Source organism: Pleurodeles waltl, chromosome 7, assembly GCF_031143425.1.
Source record: "Pleurodeles waltl isolate 20211129_DDA chromosome 7, aPleWal1.hap1.20221129, whole genome shotgun sequence".
Classification (NCBI taxonomy): Eukaryota; Metazoa; Chordata; class Amphibia; order Caudata; family Salamandridae; genus Pleurodeles; species Pleurodeles waltl.
In genome coordinates, this window is record NC_090446.1 from 1,217,653,137 (window position 1) to 1,217,665,025 (window position 11,889).

The window sequence follows — 11,889 nt, forward strand, 5'->3', positions numbered from 1 at the left end:
CTGACAGCTCCACCTGGAACCATTGTCAATGTAGCAGTGCGGCGGGTGCAGCAGCACCCGTCGCGCATATCACTGCCCATAAATCGGTCAGTGAAATGCGCAATGGGGCTGTGCATGGGGGCCCCAGAGCACCCCTTCCGACAGCCTTTCCCTGGCAGGGTAAACCTCAGGAAGGCCATTTTGGGACTCCTTTTGTAGACTTACCCGTAATGCCTCTAGCCCCATCTATTGCATTGGATGACATAGTCAGGGCTTTGAACCTTTCAGCTCTTGGGAGAGCCCCCGGTCCTGATGAGGTCCCAGTGGACCTTTTCAAATCAGATATTCATCTGTGGGGACCGATTTTAACCAATGTTCTGAGAAGTGCAGTGGAGAGTAAGATACTGCAATCATGGAGTTCTGCTATTCCTGTCCCCATCTTTAAAAAAGGGGATACATGATCACTGAGCTGTTACAGGCCAATCTTTTTGATCCGTGCTACTGCTAATGTCCTGAAGCAGATAATCCTGGCTCGCCTAGAAACCTGGGCCAAGGAGAACAAGATCTTGACTCCTGTGCAGTTCGGGTTTAGACCAGGCATTGGCACCATAGAGCAATCCCTAAATTTGCACTTTATTATTAATAGATACGTACAGGCAAAAGAGGGGAAGGGGGGAAGGGGGGGTCATTCAAGTGGCTTTTATAGATCTTTCAAATGTGTTTGATCTAGTTAACAGGGGAAAAACCCTGGATAACAATGCAGAAGATGGGGTTTGAATTAGATCTTCTTTCCCTGTTAAAACGCCTGCACTATGATGTAAAGATTAAGGTCCGCAGTTGGATCTAACCTCACAGATAGAATCCCACAGTGGGGTAAGATAGGGCTGTATCCTAGCCCCTTTTTTGTTCCTGGTATATATTAATGGTATAATCAAACACCTTCTAAAAGCATGGATAGATGTACCAAAGATGGGTGAGCAGTTATTTCCTATACTTCCTAAACTTCTATACGCAGATGATGCGGTCTTGCTCGCCCGCACACCCAGTAGTTTACACGTATTACTGGAGCATTTTACAGAGTATATGGAGGGGCTGGACTTAAAAGTAAATTAGTCCAAATCTTACATGATGCGGGCCCACAAATACAAAAACTAAGCCCCTTGGAATGGGGGTGATTTATGCTTAAAAGGGCAAAAGATTTTAACTATATGTGTATTACTTTTAGTTCCAATTTAATCTGGAAAGCACGCATCTTAATGAAATCCCAATAAATGGGTAGAAATACTCAAGCTGTTTTCAAAGACCTTAAAACGTAAACTATTGCCAGAGATATCACTTTGTTTAAGTCAAAGTGTATTTCGGCTGTGGTTCATGGGGTTTGCCTTTTGGGATACCAGAATGGTAAAGCATTGCAGCATATCGAGAATGGTTTTGCACACAGGTTAGCGGCAGTTCCTAAAAACACTGCAAATTTTATCTGCCATGAAGTTAGGTTTACCCTTTGTAGAGGACCAGGTAAAAATTGCCCCTCTTCTTTTAGGGGTCAAATGGTGGCTGAATATAGAAGCAGGTTTGGTAGGAAAGTATATTGTAGAATGTTTATCTTTACAAAACATGAATAAGATACCCTGGCTGGCATATGTAAAAACAGATTTCTGCACAATAGGCCTTCCTAAAGTTTTTACACAACCTACATCAATTAAGGGGGACACAAAGGATATTGTGAAAGCCCATTATGCATACATTTATACAAATGAAAGATTATGTAACATGCTGAATTTGAAGAAGGTGGAGGTATATGTTCCCATTGTCACAGCCAGTGCTAAACGTACTGGTCCTGGCTTGAGAATCCTTCCTATCGTTTTTACTTAACCCTTTTCAGATTAAATCTTTTACATTTCAAAGTAGCTTTCTCTCTCCAATATACATGGAAACATGATTTACCACCATGCCACTGTCCTCATACTTCTAAACAAAGCACTAACCATTTTATTTTATTTTGCTCTTTGTATTCAAGTCCCAGATCTGTTTTTTAAGACTCTTACTGTGTCAGGCTGGTTTTGAACAGTTTTTGCCCGCAATGGAGTTTCTACAAAGAATTTCTACAATAGACATATTACGCTGTCTTGACCTTTACCAAGAGCGCACTACAACCTAGAAGATTGATACGAACAGATAACCCCCTCTGCATTGCAAGTTGCGTCCCATGCAGGATTTTTATAGGTCGATTTTAATTTTTAATTATTTTTAGGTAACCTGTTTGCTGTTTTATCGTGTTTTCTCGACAGAATAATGTTTTATTGTTATGTACGCACAGGTTTAAGCTTTTATGGCTAAGTAGGCCATATAAAGATTTCTGCCTGTCTGTCTGCTAAATCAGCTGGATAAACAAACACAATTATCACAGCTGCTTGGAGGGCACCCACTTGTTTTGTGGAAACACATCTGCCCAATAAAACGTACTCCTGGCTACCAACATCTGGACGGAGCTAAAGCCTCTGTCCTAGTAGCGCTTCTTAAAGCCTTTCTTTAGGCTAATCATAATTTCTGAGGACAGGTGCGTTGTTAAATCAGACGTAAAAAGGATAATAAAAGAGAGAGTAAAGGCCATGAGCTCCACAAAAAAGTCATTTCGTCGGATTATATAAACTGTATGAAAACTTTTAACTCGAACAGGAGTGCACTCTTCAGTAAGCGGCTTTTCTGCCATAAGTAAGCCGTCAAGCTCCCCCAGCATATTTAATTGATGAATGCAGTAGGCATTAGTAAAATAAATTGTACGTTAATAAGGCAAAAGTAATTTAATGTAACGATTAAGCTGATTTGTGTTCGAAAGGAATTATAAAGAAATGTGATCAGCAGCTTTACTTACAATATAATTGCTTACATTTGAATCGCTTTGAAGTGCAGCCCGTACCACTGAAAATGATTTTTTTTTAAACAAAGGGAAGTGACGTCCTGGCTCCACTGTACAGAGAGCCCTTGCTCCGTTGGGAGTGGGCCATTTAAAACCGTGCAGCATCCATGTTCTTTTAGTCAACGCTCCGAATGTTAAAGGAAAATACAGGAGCCCATGTACTGTGGAGTCTTAGTGGGTGGTCAGGCAGAGTTTGTTGGAGGAAATATTCTAGAGGTATATATTCCACTTGGATTTATTTGTTTCACCAGTGTTCTACATCAGCAATAAACCATCTTTTCTGCTTGTCCTCGTGGTTCTTTCACTTCACACATAGCTTCAATGTATTATCTGCTTCTCAACAGAAGATCATGTCTTCAAAGCACGATTTCAGTTAAACCCTGTGTATTTGTCAAGTGCTAAAAGATGTGGTTATGTGAGCAGCATAGACTGAGTAATCAGTAAATTAATAGGATTTCGGGACTGAGGCTCAGATTTAAAATATGACGTTTAAAATAGCCACTTGTATGAAAGTCAACAGATTACTTTTACCTCCAAATAACAAAACAAGTTAGTTCCAGGTAATAATGCCATCTTTATGCCTTCTCAACAAACAGGAATATTTTGGGCACTTCATGAAAATTTGTAACGTACACTATATGACTGTTACATAGTTTGTTTTTTTATGACACTTTCCTACTGTGCACATGCAACTCACACTTATAACGAGAATAAATGAATGGTATAAAACATAGTTACTCTTGTCTGTCAAACCCTACTTGCATATATTTTTCTAACCACATAAAAAGATACATTTAATGCTATAAAATGTAATAAAAATATTTGTAATTTTTATTCTTTTTCTTTTGAGATTAAATATTTTCCCTAAACTGAGTATCATGTCTTTCTCCTACACCTCAGCAAATTGAGATTATCAATGCGCATTTATTATTTTGATCAGCATTTATTCCTGACTCGTTCGTGAAACGTTTAAGAAATACATTTGCCTTTTTTTGTGAATACTCACTGTAACACATTGATGAATATTCAACACATTTTAAATATGGTTTCCATGATTACTCATATGCCACAACCCTGGCAATTCCCACAAGTGCTAAAAAAAACTTAAAAGGTAACAGATAAATGGGAAAAATTGTGCACATGTATTCCACATTCACCATTAGTCACGCCTTGTAAAATGTGTAACATATGCATGCAGAGCATGCATCATATTTTGAGATATAGCTCTGCATTGAACTTCGTTAATGAGGATCTTGAAGACATGTTTCTTCATTTTTCTTGTCAGATATTTAAGGCTGCAAGATATAACCAAAGCACCTTATTTCCAGCTGCTAAAGTTACATTTTCATTTCTGCATGGATTAGGGTACTAGGTTTCCCTACAAAGCCTGCTTATAGGCTTCTGATAAAAGCCTTGCAGACCTAGCTTTGAAAATAATGTTGTTCAATGGCTACTGCCTCTGACAGGAAAATCAATGAATCCAAGGCATTTTCTACGGGTTCTGCTTAAATTATTGAGGACACAGCTACTTTAAGGCTAAATCCCAAAGCTGGTCCTTTGTTGACTGCCCATTTCCATTTAATGAGACGATCAAACCTTTAAACTTCACAGACTTCGTACCTTTTGAGGAGGGAGAGTGGAGTGGAATATTGTTGTATGGTATAACCTATGCAGCACATCAACTCCCAAGACTACTATGGGAGGAACCCCAGAGAGTGAAAAGCTACATATGCCACATTAGGAAAGCTATACATTAGTTACCAACAGCTGTAAATCTCCAAGCCTGCTATTTCTTTTTTTGGTTTTCACTGACCTTCCCTGTCTACCATAGCAGGTTTCAGTGGTGCTGTGATTTGTTAGTAAGATATATGCAGTTTGGACTATTGAAAAAGGCAAATGTGTACCCTGTGGCAGTGGAATTCTGTAGTTGGTGGAAAATGGATTATATTTACCTACTAGAGTAATGGCCAATAAGAGGAGTCCAAAAAACGCTTCCTACCATTTTGCCAAGAAATAACACCTTTCCACGTGAGAAACTGAAAAGGAAGTCTTTGGGAATTCGTAGTACATTTGGGGCCTGAAGTACAAAGTAATTTTGCAGTCGCAAAAGGTGAAGTTTGCTGTTCGAGATTGCAAAGTGGCATAGTACAATGTACAATCCCTGTTTTGCGAGTCGGTATCCTGTTACCGACATACAAAATAGGGATTCATCTTGCAATTAGGAAGGGGAGTTCATAGGGCATCCCTTCCTAATTGTGCCTCGCAGGCCCATGTATGATTGTTTTGTGACCGTCAATGCAGTCGCAAATCAATCGCAGTTACCACCAATATCAAATTGGTGTAAACCCATTTGCAGAGGGACCCACGGACCACTGCCTACTCTGGAATAAACTGAAAAGAAAACTTTTTTGTTGTTGTTGTTGAAATGCAGCTCGGTTTCCTTTAAGGAGTGAGTGTCCTTTGTCCAGTACACGGGTAAAATGGCTTCCCTGCACTTACGAAGTCCAGTGTAATTGAGCTGGAGATCATAGGGGCACTTCTGCTTATGCAGGGGTACCCTCATCCACAGGTACCTGCACCCTGCCCTCTGGGCCTGGGGGGCCTACCATAGGGGTGACTTACAGTGACCTGGTGCAGTGGCCTGTGGTGAAAGGGTGCATGCACCTTTTCACACAGGCTGCAGTGGCAGGCCTGCAGACACATTTTGCATGTGCTTCCATGGGTGGCACAATATATGCTGCAGCCCATGGGAAACCCCTGGCGCCCCAATGTCCTGGGTATCTAAGTACCATATATTAGCTACTTATATGGAGGCACCAGTATGCCAATTGTGGGATGCGCAAATTCCTAAGCAACCAAATTTAAAAGGAGAGAGCACAATAATTAGGGGCCTGATTAGCAGGATCCCAGTGAAAAGAGTCAAAGCATACTGAGAGCAGGCAAAATGTGGGGGTAACCATGCCAGAAAGAGGGTACTTTCCTACACCTGCCATAACTAAATCACCATTCTGTGTGCCTTTATCTTGTTCACTGCTATGTGCTGTTTGAAATTGTTTGTTAGTGGTCTCTGTAAAGTGCATATGTATACACACTCTAAAATAAGATATTATTTTATTACCTATTTTCAGATAGTCATGTCATTTTCTCTGTTTTTCTTCTACAGTACTGAACTTGCAAGATCTCTGCTGTCGCGCTATTGTTTCTTGTACCCCTGTTCATCTGGTCGACAAGCTCCCGCTTCCGGTTGCCTTAAGAAGCCATCTCAAGTCTTTCTCCATGGCCAATGGCCTGAATGCCAGGATGATGCATGGACGCTCATATTCCCTTACTGCCAATAACAGTAACAAAAGGAATAGTTTAAAAAAAGTGAAGATCATCCGTCCACCACAGAGCCCACCAAAAGACTGTACACGCAACAGTTGTAAAATAACATAGCTCTGATGGCAAGGCCAAGTGGAATTTTTTATGGCGTCATAGAAAATAAGATCCCATGTCAGAGTGAGAGGATTTGAGGGGGAGCAAACTGTGTAATAAAACTGCACACAAGAAGTGGAGAGGTCGAGCTTGGTTTTGAGGTTGCTCTTGACAATTATGCTGCTTAAGAATGGATAGAAACATTCAGTACAATTAAAACAATTTAAAACATTGCTGTTTTAAGTAAGTATATAGGCATTTTTTGCATGAAACCTTGTTTTAGATGTGTGCTTGTAAAAAGAACTGTTTGCAGTTTTGGAGACTTGATTACATGAACTTTTGGAAAAAGATGAATATGGACTTACACTAATGATTGAGATGTGTGTAATCAAGATGAATCCATTTGTAAAGAAATGGATGTGACAAATATTTTATAACACAATGTATTGTATACATTGTTCAGCTGTACAGGTATGGTAGCACAACTCTGAGTGATGTTACAGTAGTCGTTTCTACATTTTGGTTAATGTTCACTTCTGTATCTTTTGATGCACTCATTTGAATAAGCTGTTGGCGCGTATCAAGGATTTTATGCATATATTAATGAATCTATCAGATTTGTGTATGAAGCAGGTTGTTTGATACCGTTTTGCTATGTTATTTAATACCTATGGGATTAATCTGTGATTTATATGCTTATTTTCTGTAATTTGACTTTATTTTCTATCAGGATGTTTGAAAGGTTGCCAGGTTGAAATGGAAAGTAAATGCCAAAGACATCTGCTGTAATGTGAATGTTTTCATATATATTAACATTGGAACAGTCAAAAGAATGTGATTTAAGAGTTGTTTTATAAGAGAGAACACTATTATTTAAAAATAAATGTTTATGACCAAAATGTATTCCTTTTTTAGAATGGTGTATCGCCTCATTAACTCAGTCTTGCACATTACATTTTAATTAGGGTTTGAGAACCTACCAGCCAGAGTTTGGTCTTTAGTAGAATACTGATTTTTGCAGCATGCAAAAGACCCCCTAAACATCACAGACAAAAGGCGCCTTGAAAATGATGGAAATACACTTGAATTCCCACTGCAATCAAACACTGAATTACTGAAACTATTCTGTCTAGGGGTGTGATGTAACTACACAATGTCTTGTATCATCTAACCAACCTACTCGTGACAAATGTAGAAGTAACTCAAATCTTTTCCCTAGCTGAGCGTAGTCCTACTGTAATTACACTGACAAATGGTTGTTTTTACTTGATATCATCTACAATCAACCAGATAAGATTTTCATGCTTTTAGTGGTAATAGTATTCACAATACGGTAAACAGAAAACAAAATTGAAAACCAACAAAATGAGATAAATGTTTTATCTTTCTTCGAGTATATGCAGTATTTTATAACATGAAAAAGAATGGAGAACAAAGTTTTATGCAGGCAAAATGAGATAAATGTTTTATTGTTTTCAGGAAAGTTGGGATACATGTAGTATTTCATAATAAAGTATGAGGTTGAGAATACGATGTGGCAGTAAGATGAACTGACAAAAAAGAGTTGTGGTCAGTCTTTGCAATTTTAAACAACATTTCTCAAATTCTTGCTCCGCATGCTACTCCCAGTTAGGCAGGTTTAACACATAGATTAGACGTGGGGTATCTGTGATCTTAACTAATTGTCAGAAATAAATTCAAAAACCTTGTTAAAATGGGGCAGACAGAAAAGATGGTTTTGGTTAATAACAGCATTCTCTCAAGGAATTCATGGGTGCACAACAAAATATTCCCCGGAATTTCTAGCTGCTTGCCATGGTCAAGCAATTCCTGATAATACAGTAGATACTGTGGTTCCATGTATCCTAAAACAAGATGCTTTCAAATAAGGATTTCAGGATGAAGTCCTAAGTGCAAAAAAGGGAATGAAAGATGGTGTCTTTGCAGTGCAGTCTGCAGCTTTTGGTTAATCCTACTTAGGCATATGCTCAAAAGTGCACTTTTTCCACTATATTTTTATTGGCATTACTCATTCTTTCACAGCACAACACTTTCAAGTATTACAATGGTACAATATCTTAGCGATTTCTTGCTGTGGGTCAACTGTCCGCATTTAAAGTGTCTATCACTTAGCCTGGGAAAAAACCTCAAGTTCCATGTGTGGAATGTTGGATCAACCCTGCCCGGTAGAAAGTCTGGGTTATGAATGATAGGTGTCAGATGGGAGGGATACGACGTAACACCTTTATATCAATTTAAATGACACCAGTATTTTAAAAGAATAGTCATGGAAAGTAGAAGTGTGTTGTTATCTCTGTGGGAGCCGCAGCCACAGTGCAAGAGGAATAGGAGGAAATTCCTGCTCTGCTTGGATCCATATTTTGTGGTCTGTATCATGTTTCCAGTCCAGTGCCAAACGAATGTAGACTACCTGCATATAAGAGTGTATCTCAGGGAGGTCCAGGCCCCTGTTAGTTTTGCCCTTGGGTATTTCCCCCTCCAGACAAAGTTTGTAATTTTGTCTTGAATCTGGGATATATTTAAAGAGGAGATCCGCAGGGGCAAGAACTGAACTACATATATCAGGTGTAGAAGGAAATCAAATTTCAGGCTCACAATCCAACATCCCCAAGAAAGTTTTAGCTGACCCCAGCGATGAAGAACTTTGAACCAACGGGGTGATGTTTCTAGTGTAAAGGTGTCAGATCCTTGGTAGAAAATAATAACCAAATATATAAGTGAATTCCGTGTCCAGGTAAAATCAAAGGTCTCAACCGCTTGTTTGGTCCCTTGTTGCGTTCTGCCAATACCAGAACCTGTGACTTTTTATAGTTACTTTGAAGCTCAAAGTACTTTTAGAACCCGGATAGTTCCATCTATTTTGAGGGCCTTTAATCAGTAATCTGAGTCTGTAATAAAGCACAATATTGTCAGGACATAGTGCCACTTTGTGTTCAGATGTCCCTACTAGTTGGAGTTCTTGTTATATAGTGGACCAAAGATGCAATAAAAAGTGTAAACATCAACGGTAATAGGGGCAACCCTAATGTGTTTTGATGGGGACAGTGTTCGACAGCTCACCAATGATTTTGATTTTTGTGAAGGGTTTGACATAGAAAGCCTGTATAAACCTTCTCCCCATCAAGGGAGAGAAGGACCATCGGCTGCCTATTTTGTTAGGCTATTTCTATCAATCTGCAGGCCATTGTAGTACTATCGCCTGCCTGTTGGTCTCTCAAGAATCTCAATAGCGGTGGGGAAATTATGGTAGTCCAGGTGAAGTCAGGAGACAAAATAGATGCATAAGGATTTACATAACAAGAAGAACTTTATTTGGTATGAAATATTTCAACCCATAAATTACATAGACAACAATAGATAACCATAATATCAATAAAACAGTAAAATCAGCAATCATAATTTAAAAGCAGGTCAAACATCATTTCAAGAATAATATTCTAAAACATCCCTTAAAAAAACTCTAGGTTATTACGCCAGGTAATGGCTCCCCTCAAAAACAATCCCAAATCCCTCCATACCAATGCATCTGAGGCCATTTGCAGCCACATAAAAGCAGGGCGAAATTGCACAAATCCCCTTGGCCTCAGCAGAGGTAATAAAAACGTCTTCTAAAAGGTCATAAAAAACACAGAATAATGTAAAGTGGGACAAGGTCTGCAGAGACACCCCGTCACAGGGACACGGTCTAATAGATTTTACACCATACTGACCTAACGGGAAACAGAGATTATTCCTAATACATAACAATTAAAAAGTGCTATTGGTCTGTAGGAACCACATTCGGTGGGGTCCTTATCAGGTTTCAACAAAAGAGAAGTGACAGCATCATAGAATCTTTCACTGACCGTAACAGCAGGAACGAGTTATAAACTCTTTGTAGAGGTTCAGTAAAGGTTTTGGCGAATGCTTTACATAAAACGAAGCTGTTGGGCCCTGGGCTCTTTTGACCTGACATGCTTTTTATGCCTTCTTTGTTGTCGTTAATGATTTTCTTAATGTGGTTCCTAGTTTTAAATTGTTTTACTTAATAGGTGTTAGAAATGGGGTTTTTGATTGGCAGTCAGGTTACCCCCTGTCCAAGCAATGACCCTCACTCTAGTCAGGGTAAGTCACACACAATCCAAGTTATCCTGTGCCCACCCTCTGGTAGCTTGGCACTGAGCAGTCACGCTTAACTTAGAAGGCAATGTGTAAAGTATTTGTGCAATAAATCATACAATAACACAATATAGCACCACAAAAATACACCACACAGTGTTTAGAAAAATATATATTTATCTGGGTATTTGCAAGTCAAAACGATAAAAGATGGAATATGAATTTGTAGAGATATCACTGAAAAGTGATATAAAGTGTCCTAAGTCTTTAAAAATCAAACAAAGGGCCAGATGTAGAAAGATTCCAAATTGCGATTTGCAATTTGCGAGTCCCTGCGACTCGCAAATTGCAAGTCGCAATTTGGAATGCAGAAAGGTGTCTCAGACACCTTCTGCAACTCGCTATGGGGTCGCAAAGACCCACCTCATAAATATTTATGAGGTGGGTCGCAGTTTGCGACCCCATAGCGAGTCTAGGCACTCACGGGGATGGTGACCTGCTGGAGACAGCAGACCACCATCTCCGTGACTGCTTTTAAATAAAGCAGTTTTTTTTTTCTCTTTGCAGCCCGTTTTCCTTAAAGGAAAACGAGCTGCAAATAGAAAAAAATACCGAAACCTTTTGTTTCGGGTTTTTTTCAGAGTAGGCAGTGGTCCATAGGACCACTGCCTGCTCTGAAAAAATAATTTTGTGAGCATTCACAAAGGGGAAGGGGTCCCGTGGGGACCCCTTCCCCTTTGCGAATGAGTTACCATCCACTTCAAGTGGATGGTAACTGCGAGTTGATTTGCGACCGCTTTCGCGGTCACAAATCAACTTAAATCGCGGTGCGAGTCGCAAATAGGAAGGGAACACCCCTTCCTATTTGCGAGTCGGAAACACATTTTGCGAGTCGGTTCCGACTCGCAAAATGTGTTTCTGCATCGCTTGAGGGCTTTTGCACCTCGCAAACGGCGTTTTTCGCCGTTTGCGAGGTGCAAAAGCCTACCTACATCTGGCCCAAAGTCTCTTTCAAGCACAAAGTAGCTGGTTTGGAGTGGAAAATCTCTGCAGAGGGCCGCAGAGGAGGAGATGCGTGGAAAAATGGTGTGTGCGTCGGTTTCGCCCCTTCACACACGGACTCGCGTCATTATTTTTCACGCGGGGAGGTCGTGCATTGTTTTCCGGCGCGCGGACAGTCTCCTTCTGTGGGTTGCGGGATTACCAGATGTCCCGGGGTCTGTGTGTGGATTCCTGGGCTTGTTGTCTGGCTGCGCGTCGTTCCAGTGGGCTGTGGGTGGAATTTTCTCCCTGCACGGCAGGCATCGCGTCGATTTCCTCTCTGGAAGTCGAGCGGTGCTGTCCAGGTAGGCCGTGTGTCGAAGTTCCCGTCCCACCGCAGGCATCGCGTCGATCTTTTCCTTGCGGGGTCGAGCCGCGTCTTTCCGGATCGGCGTGCAGTGAATTTTTCACCGCGGAGC

At 40.4% G+C, this 11,889-nt stretch overlaps 1 protein-coding gene across 1 annotated transcript in view; it reads left to right on the forward strand.

The window, feature by feature from the left end:
* The window catches only part of RAB40B (RAB40B, member RAS oncogene family), a 289,872-nt gene extending 282,663 nt beyond the window's left edge, over positions 1-7,209 (forward strand). Inside the window, exon 7 of the mRNA XM_069200358.1 lies at positions 6,060-7,209. Coding sequence (XP_069056459.1) covers positions 6,060-6,331 — 272 coding nt within the window. The 3' untranslated portion in view covers positions 6,332-7,209. The remainder of the gene's footprint in view (positions 1-6,059) is intronic.
* The last annotated feature ends 4,680 nt before the right edge of the window (positions 7,210-11,889 follow it).